Source organism: Micropterus dolomieu, linkage group LG06 (genome assembly GCF_021292245.1).
Source record: "Micropterus dolomieu isolate WLL.071019.BEF.003 ecotype Adirondacks linkage group LG06, ASM2129224v1, whole genome shotgun sequence".
NCBI lineage: Eukaryota > Metazoa > Chordata > Actinopteri > Centrarchiformes > Centrarchidae > Micropterus > Micropterus dolomieu.
Genome location: NC_060155.1, coordinates 13714900 through 13732483, shown reverse-complemented (window position 1 = coordinate 13732483; position 17584 = coordinate 13714900). Strand labels below are relative to the sequence as shown.

At 40.0% G+C, this 17584-nt stretch overlaps 2 protein-coding genes across 2 annotated transcripts; both read left to right on the top strand.

The window, feature by feature from the left end:
* The first annotated feature begins 1712 nt into the window (after positions 1 to 1712).
* On the top strand, positions 1713 to 5773 carry dusp22b (dual specificity phosphatase 22b). The gene is made up of 7 exons (XM_046052212.1): positions 1713 to 1963; positions 2350 to 2383; positions 2496 to 2578; positions 3282 to 3331; positions 4205 to 4279; positions 5008 to 5179; positions 5342 to 5773. Exons 1-7 carry the CDS (start codon positions 1943 to 1945, stop codon positions 5474 to 5476), a joined length of 570 nt encoding a protein of 189 aa, XP_045908168.1. The 5' UTR covers positions 1713 to 1942; the 3' UTR covers positions 5477 to 5773.
* A 1576-nt stretch (positions 5774 to 7349) lies between these two features.
* On the top strand, positions 7350 to 13321 carry irf4a (interferon regulatory factor 4a). Its single transcript, XM_046052903.1, has 8 exons — positions 7350 to 7553; positions 7834 to 8020; positions 8820 to 8899; positions 9038 to 9203; positions 10201 to 10281; positions 10681 to 11079; positions 12394 to 12506; positions 12933 to 13321. Exons 1-8 carry the CDS (start codon positions 7356 to 7358, stop codon positions 13080 to 13082), a joined length of 1374 nt encoding a protein of 457 aa, XP_045908859.1. The 5' UTR covers positions 7350 to 7355; the 3' UTR covers positions 13083 to 13321.
* Positions 13322 to 17584: the final 4263 nt, after the last annotated feature.

Genomic DNA, 17584 nt, shown 5'->3' with positions numbered 1-17584 from the left:
CAAATAAATGTAGTGGAGTGAAAAGTACCTTATTTCCCTCTGAAATGTTGTGACGTAGAAGCATAAAGTAGCCAAAAATGGAAGTCAAATAAAGTACAAATACCTCAAAATTGTACTTATGTACAGAACTTTAGAAAATGTACTTTGCTACTTTCCACCACTGCATTCATCTAGGAGGCAATGCTGTTTTAGACCAACTGAGGCAAGAATAAGAGGAGTCCTGTCATGGAAGAACATCAGCAAGTAGTGAATTGATAACCAGCTCACTCCAGGTTTTCCTGTTGCAGCCATGATACGGTCAAGAAGAAGAGGTCATTTTCCCATGTGAAGCACTCTGTGTCTATAGACTCTGGTCGCCTGACATATCTGCCGCAGACACCTCCACCAATTCAAGGTGTAGTCTGGTGGTCACACACTGCCCCACATAGAACAACAGCAGATCACCAGGAAGTTAAACCAACAGGCGCCTGCGGTTTAAATGTGCTGTCAATGTGGGGCAGTGGGTAGCAGTACTTCCTGTTGATGTTGTTAACGTGATAATGATCAGTGCAGAACTGCCAGGTGCCATCCTTTCTCTGTAACAGCACTGCTAAAGCTTTCCCTGCCGGCAAGTGGCTTCTTAATGCCTGCCCTGTAGTCATCTTGCTGGTTTTCTCTTCTACCCGGCTCTTGGCTAGAGGTCTATGTTGGAGGTTGATGACCCTTTCTGGTAGTGGTGCTGACAACTGGCTCTTCCCCTGTTGTTTGGAAAGTCCCTAATGCAAGGCTGGTGTCTGGACAACATTTGCCAACGGGGTTAAGTCACACAGATGCTCTGATGGTAGAAAGGGTGACTAACCAGGGTGCAGGGAAGGTAGAGACCCTCTGTGTGGCCAGTGTGTACAAGCCTTCCCATCCCCTCACTGGATAGGTTTCCCCACTTCTGAGAACATTCACATGTTGAATGGGTCAGTTCTTGGTGCTTACACATCCATCCCTCATTCAGCCCAGGAATTTGGGGTAAATGGGCAAAGTTATTCTCAAAGATGGTTGGGGGCTTAAGTAAATCACTTAAGATCAGTGTGTCTCTTCCTCTGGTGTGACATTCGAGGTTAGTGTTCTGAATGAGAAATTGCATAGTCCTATCTGCAGCAAAAGCCTATATTCTCTTACTGTTCTGCTGATGACTTTAAACAAAGCTTCACCTGTAGCCTATCACACCATGCATAAAAGTAATTTGCTATTCAACAATGAGACAGTGGCCACCTCTGAAAAAAACAAATTACTTCTTAGTTTGCATAAAGTCAAAGGCAGTGGTGTCCAGGGCCTTAAAAATGTGTTAAAAGTCATACCCAATTTTAGCATGATATCTCACAAAATTGTCATTTAGTGGTAGTAGAAGGCAAACACAATCTTAAATGGGCAGAAAGTTGATATCTCACTTTTTGTGTATTTATTTAAAAAAAGACCATGGAAGTTTTTAAAGTGAAAACGTCTGTCCCCTGTTCTTTTTCCCAATGAGTTTGTGGCACTTTGTATTCCTATAGGCTATTATTCCCACAGGGCACCCCCCTGCTAATTTTGCTCTGGTATGTGGACTGCTGTTGTATTTTTAAAGTTTATTTTAGAGTTTAGTATTTGCTGTCATGGGTCCGGGGGGCTGCATATTAATATCCTCACCCAACCAAAAAGCCAGAGTTGGGTTTAGACCACACCTGTGTGTATCCGCGCAACACTGGCAAACGCGGCTCTCCTTGAGCAAACTACAACTCCCAGCATTCAACACGGGGAGTTTGGGCTTGCAGTGCTCAGCTCTCTTGGACACTGAGCTGCAGCGTTTGTAGGCTACCCCTACAGCGGGATTGGGAAAGCCGTCAAGCCGCTGGATAAGCATTTTTAAACAACGAGGAAACACGGCGCGGCATTTCTTTTCACTGTTATTTTTCAGACGGGGTCTCTCACCATGGGTAATGGCATCAATAAGGTAGGATTTCCATCTGTTGCACGCGACTAGTGATTCGTTCACACGCGAGCGCTTAGCCTATCTTTAATAGTCTTGGAGATGTTCAGCAACAACAAAAAAGTTGCGTCTGCTCAGTAGTTCCAGCGAATATAGGCGCGTGTTGTTGAAAATAAATAAACTTAAACCGTATACTGTGAATATTTAACATTATTGTGATCGTTGATCTTTTGCTCACGTCCTGAAGTCTTTGCATTTGAACCATGTGTTTCTAATTTTCACTTAATATTTTCAGGGTGTCATTTGAGTCAGCTGTTTCAAGTCCCCGAGGGCTGCACCACCTCACTATATCAATGATGTTTTGACCATGTCTGCTTCAAATGTGTACATCTATTTCTCTTTCCTTATAGGTCCTGCCTGACTTGTACTTGGGGAATTTCAAAGGTGTGTCTTAAAGTGTTTTATACTTTATAAAATATAGCCTATACATTTTTTGGTTCTTGTATTTAACAGCACACACTCATGGTCTTTGTTTGTGGTGTTATTTAAATGTCAGATGCGAGAGACAGAGAACAGCTAGCCAGAAACAACATCACACACATCCTGTCCATCCATGACAGTGCGGCTCCCATCCTCCCGGTGAGAAGCTCTCCAGCTCCCTTCCATGTACATGAAATCCTTGCCTTAGTGTCCATCTTAAATTTCTCATTAATCTTTAAGCAAATCCATGAATCACGAAGAGATATCATACCCAGTCCATAAACCAGGTTTGAGTCTGTGCAGTTTATAATCCAATAATAAACCAGTCTGTCCGGTTGTTCAGGAAGAAGTGCTGTGCTGCTTTTGAGAAAACAGTTGTCTGTTCCGAGTGAATACACAATAAGCAGTGGGCTTGCTTGCCCATGTGACTGTTGGCATATCATGAAAAACGCCAGTCAACAACAGTTGGTTTGGTCAGTGTGCTGAGTTGTATGCTTGTGTGGGTTTAAGAGTAGGCGGCTGTTCTTGCTTCAGCCAGTGCGGACTGTGCTGTCTCTCTTCATTATTCATTTTTCGAGGTTTTTGATTTGGATGTAAACTTTCTCCAACAGCTGCAAGTGTAAAATCAGTTTCTGTTCTGAGTTGTGTCATTTTAAAAAGAGACAAGTGACAAATCAGCTTAAAATTGCCTTATTTCCTCCACGTCCACTTACACAGCCTGCGTTCACCATCAGCAGCGCACACAAGAAACCTTAAAAGTGTTGATGTGCGGTGCTATTTATCACCTGCTGTTTGTTGATTTGTGTTAATTGCATTAGAGCAAGTCACTGCTGACAGGTAACTAGCATACTTTGTCCCTCAGGAGATGACCTATCTCTGCATTTCAGCTGCTGACCTGCCCACACAAAACCTGTAAGTACTAAAATGTGCAGCACAGCACAGAACAATGAAAGGCTGAGGCAGTGAGTGAGAGTACTACATGCATTTGAGGATGCACTGTGTGGGTGTCTGAGGTTCATTTTTCAAGCTACAGTAATGTGTAAATGATATGCTTTCACAAGCTCAACATTCAACTGTTAACTTACTGGATCACAGTAACACGGCTAGATTCGGCTTTGTGCATGGCTGTTCTTTTGACATGAATACATGATATGCACATGCAATTGTTTTTATGTAACATGAGAAACTGGAGAATAAAAGTCAAGGGCGATGCATGTATCACCAAGGGATACCCTTCTTTAGACACGCATTCAAACACACACACTAATCTTGGATGGCCAAATTCGCATTTCAGGCGGACTTTTGGCAGGAAGGAAGTCTCGCAGCTCAGTTCTTCAGTTTTTTTTATGGTTTGTGCTGTGGCTCTATTTATATACCCCCCTCCCTCCTCCCGACACACACACACACACACACACACACACACAGTCACTCTTACTGCCCTGGCTGCCTCATACCTGTTAGGTTCACCCTGCGTTGTTTGAAATCTGAAACCTGTTTTGTGAAATAAGACACCAACTCTCTCAAACCTGAGATGAACACTCCCTCATTCTGATCCATCCAGGATAAGATTTGAAAGAATTGCAACAGCATACATACAGCATGTACAACAAAACAAGAAAACCCCCTCACATGTACACAGCCAACCCCCCTTTAGATGCGTGCAGGATCTCCAAGTGTCGGGGGAAGACAAAACAACAGCACATGGTCTTAGTTCTCATAATGGTTTAATGGGGTCATGGCCTATTATAACAAACTATTTTTAAATATTTTTTTTGTGCTCCACAGGACTCAGCACTTTAAACAAAGTATAATGTTCATGCACGAGTCCCGCCTGAAAGGAGAAGGCTGCCTTGTTCACTGGTGAGAGCAGGACTGCTTTTTGTATCTTTACCTCAAAGCTAGAATCGTGGTTCACTCACACAGGCTAGTGAAGTGAGAGAAGCTACCTAAGTAACGGAACTAGATAGATTTCCTCCATCTTATATTGCAATCATAGACAGTGCAGTACAGTTTAGCTAGAGCTAAAAAAAAAAAACTGAGATCATTCAAGTAGAGGAGTGAAGCCATGTGTAACTGCTGCACAGAGGAGATTAAATGATAAAAGCCTATTCTTGAACTTCCCAAAACAGAGTACAGTAACACAATACAGCCACATTGTATTTTTGCAGCGGGGTAGCTCACCCTATGGTCAGAGGGGAAAGTTATATTGGGTTAGACAGAAGGTCTTCTCAGAAATACAGGGGAACAAAAGACTATAAGATCTGCATTTCCATGGTTTTCTCTACCCATCTTTATTGACCAAAGCATTTACATTTCATTCAAATATATGTGTTAAACACGTGTTAATCAGTTTCTACACCTCACTCCCCCTTATTTTACCACATAATTCTTGCATTTTCTTCTTTGTCCTGCTGTCACAGTCTGTAGTCTGGTTGGTATTGCCTAGAATTGACATAGAATTTAGCTTTCTCAAAAACGGGATAAGGGCTTATCTGCATTTCTTAAACCAGCATAATAGTTACACGCTAGTCATGTCTTCTGAAACTTTCATTTCATCATACTCTTTATCCATCCCTCTCTTTTTACAGTTTGGCAGGTGTGTCCCGCAGTGTCACCCTGGTAGTAGCTTACATCATGACGGTGACAGGACTGGGCTGGCAGGAGGCACTGGCTGCTGTGAAGGTGGTCCGGCCCTGTGCTGGCCCAAACCTGGGCTTTCAGCGCCAGCTCCAAGAATTTGAGGCTACTCAAGCTGATCAGGTCAGTCATGGAAACTTTAGTATCAGAGGGTGTGGAATATATCACCGCATTACTGAATAGGACATGATTACTGTAAGAATGGAGAGAGTTACACCACCAGCATTTTGTTTGTAAAATTCTTAATATTGTCATCAAAAGACAAACTGTTTTCTTTTCCTGTAGTTTAGAGAATGGCTACAGATGGAATATAAGGGCAATCCCTTCACTGACGAGGCTGATATACGTGACTTGCTTGCCAGAAAAGTCAGTGGTAAGGAGGTGGAAAACCATGCATCTACCCCACCTGGAGGTATCTGATCAGATCTTTCGATGAGATATTTTGCAGCTGAGCCTGGAGGATTACACCACCGTGTGATGCTACAGTATTCTTGACGTCTCAGGAAGTCTGATGTGCTTTGGAATGGACTAGTGTCAGGATGTTAATCTCCGCTGGAATGATCCTCTAAATATCATGGACATGAACTCCCGAAGAGACAATTAATATGTACAACACATACATTTTTAGCTTTGATAAATGTTTCTGGTGCTGTGTGTTTTTTTTTTTTTTTTTCCTTCTAATTTATTAATGTTGTGAACGGGTGTTTTTTTTTTTTTTTTTTTGTACTGTGTCATGATCATTTCAAATTGTGAAATAAAAGGAGTAAAATCAAGCGTTTTGTGAGGTTGTTAGTCAGTGGTCCCACGTATTGAAGGTGATAAGACATGTACCGTGCTGTGTTTACGTCTGTTTCCTGGTTGTCTTCCTGTTTGTCTAATGTGCAAGGGAGGTCATGCGTGGTGACACGAAAAACACAGAAGATCACTTTCTTTTATCACTCTGTCTTTTTCAATTGTCTCCACAGACAATAAAGCATTAAAAAAAAGCTATCAATTTCACCAAGGTGAGATGCATACAGTAGTCTTATGAACGCTGTAGATAGCTGGGCATGCGCATGGGTAGCCACTGGAGGGCAGTAAAACTAACAAAGGTGGCCATAAATACACAGTATTCTGAATTCAACCATGTGTCTTGTGACACCGGGTCCCTCATGTCTTTCCCTAATAACAAAATTAAGACTTTATACAAATGTCTAGTCAGCAGATGTTACTGGAAATTAGGCTGAACTCACAGCCCTTTACAAAAAATAAATATATATATCAATGTGGTGGAATATTTTTACGGCGGGGCATAGGCAAGTGTTCCATTCCGTCCCAGTGTCTGCTCGGGGTGTCACTAGAGGGATTCCCCACATCACTGGTGTGTGGGCGCTGAGTTTCACAGAAATGAGTGCCTGATTGCTGCGCATCTCCTCTTGAACTTCTCAGAGCCCGACAGGCTCCTCCCTGTCACAAATCAAGATGTGATAACATTTAAGAATAGGACACAGAGAGCTTGAAAACAGATTTCAGCGGGGGAGCTCTCATGATCAAAGGTAAGCGGCGACAGCTCCTTTATAAACAAATGACGGTATGTTCAACATCGTAATTAATGAAAACGTTTAAATGTGTGCAATGAAGACCCGAGCAGTTTCAGCCACTCACCTCTGTGTCACGTCTGACAGGTAACATCGCAATATAACATGAACTCACTGTTATTGTAAATTTGCCTTTCAACGTAGACGTTTTACTAATAGGCCTATATAACTTGTAAGCATGCGTTTAAATCGTGTTAAAGCTGAATTAAATTCCTTCTAAGCTGATAACATAAAGTTTAAGAAACGTGATTCGGTTTCATTAGAGCAAATATAGCCTGCCACCACGCATTGTATGGTAAAATTTTTCTTGTAATGTAATTATAGCTACACGACTTGGTTGTGTTTTTACTCATGCAGGTATCTCAAATTAGTCACATTTCTTTTCTCTTCAGCATTTACCTACATGCCCTTACTTTGTAAATGAGTAGGCCTATAACAAACGTGTCAAAACCATGGCTAGATAACTAGACAGAATGTATTAAAAGTGATTACTAATATTGCATCTATAAGGCTGCAGAGGAGAATCTATGTGGAGCACTAACTCTGGCAACTGTTTTAAGGTGAACCCAAATATCTTAATCAACTGATACATTTTAACTTGTCAAAATTATTTTGCCAGGTTCATTTAAATGAGTGAATCTTACATACTTACAACTGTGTCACCTCACTGTGCCTGCAGTTTTGTTAAAGTGCTTTATATTATTTATTTTATTTTTGCAGAGATGAACGTGGATGACGACAGTGGCCTGCCAGTCAGCTGTGGCAATGGCAAACTTAGACAGTGGCTGATTGATCAGATTGACAGCAGGAGATATCCCGGCCTGGTTTGGGAAAATGATGAAAAATCCATCTTTAGGATTCCTTGGAAGCATGCAGGAAAACAAGACTATAACAGAGATGAGGATGCTGCACTGTTCAAGGTCAGACCATCCCACCTATCTTCTCAACACCTGAAGCCTCTGACATTTGCATTTTTAACACACTATTGCATATGAATTATCAAAAAATGTAGTAATGTTGTTACTTTTTCATGTCTGTAATTGTTGTTACATCTGTGTAATAATCTTTTCAAAAAGGCTATTGCTACAAAGGATAGAAGTGTTCGTGCATCATCTCTCCATTCTTCAGAACGTTTTTAAAATTCTTGGTAGATGACAGAAAGAGGAAGTGTTTGTTAATCTATTACGTTGATTGTTTCAGGCATGGGCATTGTTTAAGGGAAAATATAAGGAAGGAGTTGACAAGCCGGATCCCCCCACGTGGAAAACCAGATTACGCTGTGCTCTTAATAAAAGCAATGACTTTGATGAGTTAGTGGAAAGAAGCCAACTGGACATCTCAGAGCCCTATAAAGTCTACAGAATCATTCCAGAGGAAGCCAAAAAAGGTGAGTGTACATAAATATCATCCATCAAAAATGCAGTGTAGTTTTGGAGATTCATGTATTGACAGATGTAACAAAGTTAGGATCTTATGCCGTGCCACACATATCCTTCATTTGCAAATACAGTATACTGCTGCATTTCAAAAAGCATCTCACATTGTTTATAGTCTATTGGCATGTTTTTTTCACATACATATGCACCACTGCAGTTGATTCTGATGAGGCAGGAAGCACAAAGGAAGCCAAGGCATGTACCAAAAAGGCCGTAGTGCTTTTTTTAGAGGGCTTCGGTTACTAAGTGCAGGGTGCACATAACACAACCAGACGACCTCCAGCCTTGCATAACTAAGTCTATGCCATCATACAACAGTTGTTGTCATGCCAAATTTTTTGCTATCCGTGCTAACACTTAATTCTTCAATTGGGCAGGATTTAGATTGGCACTTGCCTCAGTTGTCTGTTGCACTCACTTTGCAAAACACCCTGTCACTCAAATGAAAATAGCAGGACCTCACAAGTGCACAAAACATACTCACAGTGTGAACCTATCAAAATGAATCAGGTTAGTTAGGTTCACAGAAAATTGCACCTCACATATTCTCTGTTTATTGTTTTTATTTTTTTCTGTATCAAAAAAACTATGTTATGATCCTGGGTTATTGTCAAAGATGTTAGTTCTGTTTTTTTTTTTGGACGATGGAGGAGCTGTTATTGTTGATAAGAAATGTCTTCATAGCAAAGCAGGGCCAATGTTGTGGACCATTTTTCTGACAAATTTATTTCTGGTTTTGTACATTTACAGGAATGAAGATGAGCAGTATGGAGGAGACACCATCACATGCCCTTGGCTATATTCCTCCATATACGTCTCTGCACACCCAGGTCAGCAGATTGATTTTGTGGCTGCTGCATGCTGTAGACTGAACCTATTACATTCATGAATCTGCAATCTTACTGATTGCAAATATTTTGGTTTAATGACATCATATCTGACTGACCACCCCTACGGTCCTTTCTCAGGTACCTGGCTATATGGTTTCTCAGGAGAGAAGGGACTGGAGGGAATACTCACCACCAGAACAACAGCCTCTTCCTCCTCCACATCACCATGCAGAGGTGCAGTATGGTCAGTGCCACTACCCAACGGCATTCAGCCGGACATGGCCTGGGTCACACGCAGAAAATGGTAAGATATGGCATTATGTACATTATGGATACTACATTTAATGCTGGCCGGGATTGGACAACTATATAGATAGATTTAATAATCGACTGTGTACATAAGTGTTACTGTAATGCTCAGCAGAAATACAGCGTGATGCAATGTCTATCTTAAATTTAATCTGGTGTACTTTCATCTTGCTTTAATGTATGAAAATATGCATTAAACAAATGCAATCCAAATAATAGCACCAATTTCCAACCACAGACACCTAGCTGTGACATCCTGTCAGTCCTTTTATCAAACCAAAAGCCAAGGCCGAGATGGAATACTAATACTTAAAAGATAACCTTCAAATTATTAATATGGCTTAAACAACTGTGAACAAAGATGCCATCAATGTGCCAATACCAGCTGAAGCTTGTCAGATATTATTTGTTAGTTTTATATTTTAGTCAGGACAGTCTTGAATAATGTGTTAACTATTTACTGCAAGGGCAACATGCATTTGAGCTCAGCTGTGTTGGTTGTGATGCTTAAGAAACCCTGATACAAAATCTGGGATACGAAACAGTTAAATGACATCACGTTAAAAGGACAAATATGTGCAATTCCTAAGGACATAAATGGTGATACATGTGCAGGCTAAAGAGATGACAGGAGTAAAATAGTGGGGCAAACAGGCAAAGGTTGATTCAGCAGCTATGCAGTGCTGATCAGTCGTGTGTGCAGAAAAAGTGCCAAATTTGTTTATGTGGACGGCCTGGTTGTTTGAGTTGGTTGTTTTTGTATATGACTGGAAGATGTGTGAAACACATGACTTCTGTGCATGCCTGATCTACCGCATGGATCCAACATATGAATGCATGTCATGGGATTTTTCACACATTCTCCAGACTTGCTTTTGTTCCAGATTATTATTATCAATGAAATAAAAAAAGCGCCCTGATCATTGCAAAGTGGCACATTGCCCATTCACAAATTTCTTATGACCAGTATTTATTTAATTTATTCTGTTCAGGTTTTCAGCTCTCCTTTCATACCTACTTGTCAGAGTCCCAACCGCCTGCGTATGCAATGGACCACAACAATGCCATAACAGGTAAAGAATCATCTTAGGCTCATTTAAAGACAGATATTCACACAGACGTTCACTCACATGTTTGGTTTTTTTTGGAAGATATTTGCATATAAAGATAAGAAACTACAAACACCTAGTTACTTCCCCATTCTGAACTCAGAGCAGCAGGCAATGATAGTGAATATAGAGAGTTTTTTTTTTATCTATCACACGATGATAGATTAAAAAAAGAAGGTGAAAATGATGCTTGGAATGATAAGAGATGAGTGAGTAACACTGTGCGTGTTACTGAGAATTAGGTGTTATTTAAGCTTGACATTTCAGGGCCTTCATCTGATCACGCTGTGAGGCTCACATTGTGATGCTGACAAAGTTTTCTTACAAGTTTATTTCTGCTAAATGCTCGTCTCTTTCTTCCAGATTTCAGCCTGCATGTGACCCTATACTACAGAGAGTCTTTGGTAAAAGAGGTTACCATCACTAGCCCAGAAGGTTGCCGGATCACCTCTTCTTCGTCCTCCTCTCCATCCTCTTCCTCCTCTTCTTCCCCGTGCCCAGAGGACAAGTTTCACAGCGGTGCAGAAGTTATCCTTTTTCCATTCCCGTACCCTGAGTCTCACAGGCAGGGTGCTGAGATGCTTCCTAATGTGCTGGAGAGAGGGGTGCTTCTGTGGCTGACACCTGACGGCTTATATGCTAAGCGCCTCTGCCAGGGACGAGTGTACTGGGAAGGACCTCTGGCTCCATATATGGACAAACCCAACAAGCTGGAGAAGGAGCAGCCATGCAAACTGTTTGACACCCAGCAATTCCTTATTGGTAAGCACTTATATGTTTCATTAGGGTTCTGTTCACATCTACAGGTTTGGACACAGTGCCAGAAACAACTGTGCAATATGATGCTGTTCAAAACCTGCAATTAAAACTAGTTGTGAAATATTTAAAAAGTCAAGTCAAGTCAGTTTTTATTTGTATAGGCCAAAATTACAAATAACAATTGCCTCAAAGGGCTTTAAAATGGGGAAAGGATAAGACCCCCTCTAAAAATAGCAGCATCATAAAGTAAAAAAGTACAAGTTAAAGTGTTTAAAATGCGACCACAAGTGTTTGTTAATGTGTAGTACTTTACTTGTGAACAATTATAATGTCTCCTCTGAAGACATATTAGATATAATTAAATGTGTGTTTTATATTGTCATTCATTATCTGTTTATACACCAGCCTCCACTAATGGGTGCCCATGGGAGGCGTTGACAGATACATAGGTAAACATATATATCTGCTTATAGCTACATTAAAGTGTGATATAAAACATTTATGAATTGTTTATATACTGCTTATACATGCTAAATAGGGGGGTTAAAATAAAATGTTACCATGTAAGCAGCTGATTGGGCATGGCCAATTTGGACTACTTTATATACAGTTTAGTAATTTAATTTAGCAATGCATCATATTTTTACATGATGATCATGGTTTGTATGTAAAATTTGAATCAGCAACAAGTAATTTAAGCTGTGTAAGTATAAAGCATAGCATGCAATGGACTCCGGTAAAGTGAGGTACAGTAATTAGTAAAAAAGTAAATATATGTATTTTTTTCCAGCACAGGTGTTCACAGTATTTTGTCCACTGCTATTTGTATAGGGGGTTCGATGCCAACATTAAGACAACTGTGAAAACAAACATCACCATGTATTTTGTTATCCTATGGTTTAGATCTATGCTCTTTGTTAAAGTATGTTAGAGTGTGCACTAATATAACCACTCTGCTTCCCTTATTATGTATGACGATGGTTGTGTCCATGTTGATAATGGCTGTGATGATGTTGATGAATGAGAAGGCTGCAGGTGCTTGAGCTGGGCAAGTCCCTCTGAGTGCTGAAGTAGCATTAAGAAGATAGTTGCATTCTCAGCAGGGGGCCAAAGCATGTGGAGTCCCCACCCACCTCCTGTGGTCCACCACACAGCATGACAAGATAGTGTTTTCGGTGCCATTTCACGCTGAAATTTCCATCATCATCCCCATCAGTGGTTTCCAGAGAAGTCGTCATGATTAGGGAAAATGTTGTGTGAGCAATTTGGGGTTTTAATGTTTATTTTTAATGTGACATCTTGCTCTTCTTCTCTCAGAGCTTCAAGATTTTGCGCATAATGGCCGACATTTACCGAGACACCAGGTGGTGCTATGTTTTGGAGACGAGTACCCTGACCCGCAGAGGCCGAGGAAGATGATCACAGCACAGGTACCCATACGCTACAAAACTTTACTTTAATTATTTATCACACTATCGCCCATTTATGCATACTGGCTTATGCATATATGGTTGTAAGCTATTTGTTTTATTAGAGACCTCCAAATTGTCCTTCATATGCAAACAGCAGTAACTAGCCCATACTTGGTCAACAATTAAAAGACTTGAATCTGACTTTTTGTTTACTCACATATCATACCATATTAATGTGTAATTTCTATTTAAATTTACAACGAAAGAGAGCTAAAATAAAATAAAGCCAAACCGCAGTAACTACAGCTAAAGCAAGAGCACTAAATCATGCTAGCTGCTGGTGAGATAGCCAAGGCTAGCCTTAGCTAAAAGTAAATCTAACTTTGCTCTTTGATTTTCAGTAGTCACATACATACTTCATACTTAGACCCAATTTCATTTTAGGTGGAGCCAGTGTTTGCCAGAAAACTGCTGTACTATTACCAGCAGAACAATGGCCACTACCTGCGAGCTTATGATCACATCCAGGAACAGAACACATCTCCAACAATTGACTATCCTTCCCAGAGACCTCTACAGCACATTCAGGAGTGACAAGCATGCACAAACACACGTGCAGAGGGCATGAATGTGAATGGAAGCCACTGCCCATTTATCACGCATGTGACTGCAGTGCTGTGTACTGTAAATGTTAGAAGCTGTCATGGTATTGAGGGGTAGAGATGGGGAAGACCCTGTTGTTTTCACTTGCACACCTATGTACCGTAGTCTTTGTGTCTGTGACTGTGGAGTAATGTTTTTTTTTTTCTCAAGTATTATTGTGACTGTGTGAAGGATGCGGTTTGAGGGTGGGGGGATGAGGGGAGTGGAGGGCGACTGAGACAGGAAGTACTAGCACAGGTGCACAGGAAGAATGGCCCCTATAACAAACACTGATATGTTAAAGGGATAAAAGCGAGTATGAATGAACACTTGCATTTTCACAGGTAACAGTTAGCAAAGTGATAGTTGCACTTGCACTCTGGAGTGCCGCTCAAGACAATCACAGATGTTGCCTTTTAAAGTCCTTCTGTGATTAAAACTTTTATTACCCACAGTATTTGATGTGCAAAATAAAAAGCATTTGCTTAGATGCGTAAGTGAACAGTCAACAATGTCACTGCTTTGCCCATTGTAGACCTCATTACTAAAAAAAAGTGTGAGAAACAGCCAAATTTATTTATGCTGGTTGTTTGAGTTAGGTTGTTTTTGACTGGAAGATGTTTGAAACATGTGGCTTCTGTGCTTGCCTGATCTACTGCACTACTGGGTCCAACAAATTAATGTTATGGGATCTTTCATACATTCTCCTGTCTTGCTTTTGTTCCAGATTAGACATCCATAAAAAAACAAAAGTACCCTGATCCCTGCGAAGTGGCGTAATGCTCACCCAAGATAATCACAGACATTGTCTTTTAAAGTCCTTCTGTGATTAAAACATTTATTACCTAAAAATAAAAACATTCGCTTAGATGAGAAAGTGAGCAGTCAACAATGTCATTGCTTCAGCCCTTGTAGACCTCAGTTCAGGGTTTCATTGCAAAAAAGAAAACGTGAGAGAAACTGATGTTATCACTGGTCTGGTGGGTAGGTTAGGCTGCAATCACACATTGTTTACCTCTGGGCTGCTACATGTGTTGCATGTGTATTTCTACTGAATCTGGTCATCTAAATTACTTTTAACTACATCAAACTGATGAAACAAAAATCATAAAGAGCAGTTTGTAGGTGCAGGTAATCAAGATAAATGAACAACTTTGCTTACGGTGGATGGAGACTAAACCCCATACGCCCACTTTATATGTCAAATGCCATTTACTGTGCTATTCTACGCTGACAGTTATTGACTGGTTAAAAATTATTGTTTACAGAAAATTTTCAAACAACAGGGGTTGCCAGTCACAAGATAATCTACAAAGCCACCAAATGAATACAGATATAGTAATTTATTTTTTTTAAATTTGCTGCATAAAATAATGTTTATTCATTTCCTATAATCATTGCTTTTTTTGCTTTGTTTTGTGAAATACTGAATAGTTTTATTTTTTCAAGTCACTAAAAATCATACAAATGATTTGAAAACCCATTTTTTGATTGAACTTCTCAAAACTTATAGACAACAAACTTGTTATCAGGGTTAGCAAATATATTTTTATTTATAGTTTATTGTAGTAGGGACCGATACAGCTTGCACTGATAAACCGAAAAAAAAGCAGTCCAATGTGTGAATCATAGTGTTTTTTACCAGGTGCTAATTTGCAACACCCGTCCCTAGAAGGGCTTTTACAAAAATAAAACATTAAAACTTAGACATGGCTTCGTATTACAGTAAGGGCTTACAAGCTAAAAGGGTTTGGGGACCACTGGCCTACATTACACTGTCAGAGAGCAGCTTGGACCTCAAATTCTGTATCACCTGAAAGAGTGGCCTTGACCTGTCTGGACTGAAGGAGGCTGACTGGAAAAATCACACTCATCCCGTAACTTGCAAGGGAACTGTACCTGTTCCTCTTGACCTGAAACTAGCGGCCTCACAAATGGGAATTAAAACTACCTTTGTGGTCTGCGTACAAGTTCAGCCATGGAGGAGGTCCATGGTTCCCATGCCTGAGATGCTGTGGAGGGTCACACGCTGGATGTAATGTCTACATAAAAGCTATCCTAAGATCCCAACAACCTACTTTGGAATGTGTATATATCAAAAGACATAAAAATCCAACATTGAGAATAATGGAATTCTTCATGCTGTTGAAGTCCCAACGGCTGATGCTGCAATAGATGGGGATAAAGGTTTTGTTATGTTTTTCTTCTGTGGTCCAGAGTTTCGATCTCTGCATTTACTTCCTTCACACTTAAACCACATCACTTTCACAATGGCTTCAAAAGTCTGACCAAAATCACAGGCAGGAATGTTTTTCTTTTTTTTCCTCTTTTTTAGGTGTGTGTGTTCGTGTGTGTGTGTCTGAACCATAAATCACTTTACCCTTTTAACATCTGGTCAGTTGCCCTGATTCTGGGCTAGGGGGAAATTCTGTTTCACATTACTTCACAGTCAGACATTTTCACTCATTCAAAATCAAATCCTAATAGTGAAAACGTTACCAGCTCCACATACAGTGTGCTGTTGTGGTAAACACTGTGTATGTGTGTCTGTGTAGCAAAGGACCACGTGTGTTCATGTGTGTGGGTGGGTACACAGTTGCACTATTACTGTTATAAGGAATTGACATTTATGGACTCAGGATAAAACATGTGACTCCCCCACCTACAACATTAGTGACTCAAACACACCCATTTCACATCACACTTTATGGTTACAGTAAAACATTAAGAGCAAGCCACAGAGGAAATCACAAAATAAGTGTGCATACTGAAAAAGAAAAAAAAATGTTCTAGCATTTTGTACAAAATATCTGAATATGACTGGAGATTATAAGGATGATTAATATAAAATTTCCATATGAATAAATGATTTATTTTCAAATAAAGTTATCAATCTTTTGCTACTTATGTCTGCTGTGCTATTTCATTCTTTGAGCTGTTTTTCGACTTGCAAACAAGGCGAGGGAGAGTGAGAGAGTCGTTTTTCGTAAGAAGAAGACCAAAAAAAAAAGGGAAAAAAAGGACAAAAGAAAAGCACATTCACACATTTGCCATGGTGTTTCCCCCACTGCAGGAAGCCACACATCATTTGTAGTCAGGCTTGAGTTTTTTCCGCCCTGTGTGAGCCGTTATTCCAAGTGGCATCGCCTTAGCCCTTCAGTCGAAGCTTTGGAGTGGACAGTTTAGTCAAACAGTGCCCCAAATATCGCTAAAAAGGTTTTGCAGAGAAATGAAACTAACACAAGGGTATGAACACTCTCTAAAAGAAAGTTATGTTGTTGGTTCCGTATTGATTGAGTGAGGATTAATTTGACTGGGCATCTAGTGATTCATTATCCAACATGATACCATGTCAGTCTTTACACTTAAATTTTCCACCTGAAAAGAAGCAGCACAATGTGTCACAAAAATCACAGTAACATTGTATTTCTTGTGAAAAGTATCTCCATCTGATTCTGTTATTGCTTCTTTTACTACTCTTCACACACGGATCATCTTTTGGGGGTTTCACTGCTATTACAGTGGCATTAACATTGATCACACGTATTGGACTGTAAAAGACTCTCTGATGTTCATTTAATATCAATTCTGTTATTACAAGTTTGACCTACATATTCTGATTACAGTTTGTATCAAAAGCAATGTTGATTTGTTTATCTACTTACTTATGTGTCAAAATACATCAAGGCTGTGAGGCAAGAAAAAAATGAGTGTGTATGGCTAGAAAACCGCAGCAAAGTTTTGCTGACATCTGCTGGCTAATGTAACAAACCAAAGAGCTCCTGCTGTGGCATACAGCAGGAGCTCTGCACCTTGGTGGTTTAGAAGATGATCCACAAGTTAGGCTAAAAGAACATAAAATAATTCTCCTTGTACTTGATAGTTTTACCTCTTCGGGACTCTAAAAAAATGTTTAAGCTAAAAATCGCTCTTTGCTTGGTGCTCAGCACTTTCATAGAAATGTGCAACCTTTGATGAGGAGTCATATAATTTGCCTGTTATATTGTTTTAAAGGATCACAAGCCAAAAAATTTAACCAATGGCATCGCGCACAAGGTAAATGACAAGTCTGCTCTAATGCCAAGCTCTAGGTAATGAAAATACTTCTGAACGTTCTAGTTTGTGCGTATAGTACTATGTGTGGTCATACTCAAAGCAGTTGAGAAATTGCAGGCATGAAGATAGTTTATACCAATATGTCTTTCATATGGTGTGAAACATAAAAGGGAAACTCCAGGGGTGGCCCCAAAACAAAAAGGTTTAGAATCCAAAGTTTCAAGAATAAACTTTTTCTGCACATTGAAATCTGACACAAAAGCAGCTGGTCATTACATTCTGCATTCACAATTCAACATGCAAATTGATGAACACATAGTTTAATTCCCTTGATTTTTTTAAAACTTCATCCCTGAGAACATACCTGTGATAACTGTACAGTAGACTCCACAAGACTC

Coding starts and splice junctions, on each gene's coding strand:
- dusp22b (XM_046052212.1), top strand. CDS start 1,943: ATGGGTAATGGCATCAATAAG. Junction 1,964..2,349: donor TGGGTAATGGCATCAATAAG/GTAGGATTTCCA, acceptor CTTTCCTTATAG/GTCCTGCCTGACTTGTACTT. Junction 3,332..4,204: donor GACCTGCCCACACAAAACCT/GTAAGTACTAAA, acceptor TGTGCTCCACAG/GACTCAGCACTTTAAACAAA.
- irf4a (XM_046052903.1), top strand. CDS start 7,356: ATGAACGTGGATGACGACAGTGGCCTGCCAGTCAGCTGTGGCAATGGC. Junction 8,021..8,819: donor TCCAGAGGAAGCCAAAAAAG/GTGAGTGTACAT, acceptor GTACATTTACAG/GAATGAAGATGAGCAGTATG. Junction 9,204..10,200: donor TGGGTCACACGCAGAAAATG/GTAAGATATGGC, acceptor TATTCTGTTCAG/GTTTTCAGCTCTCCTTTCAT.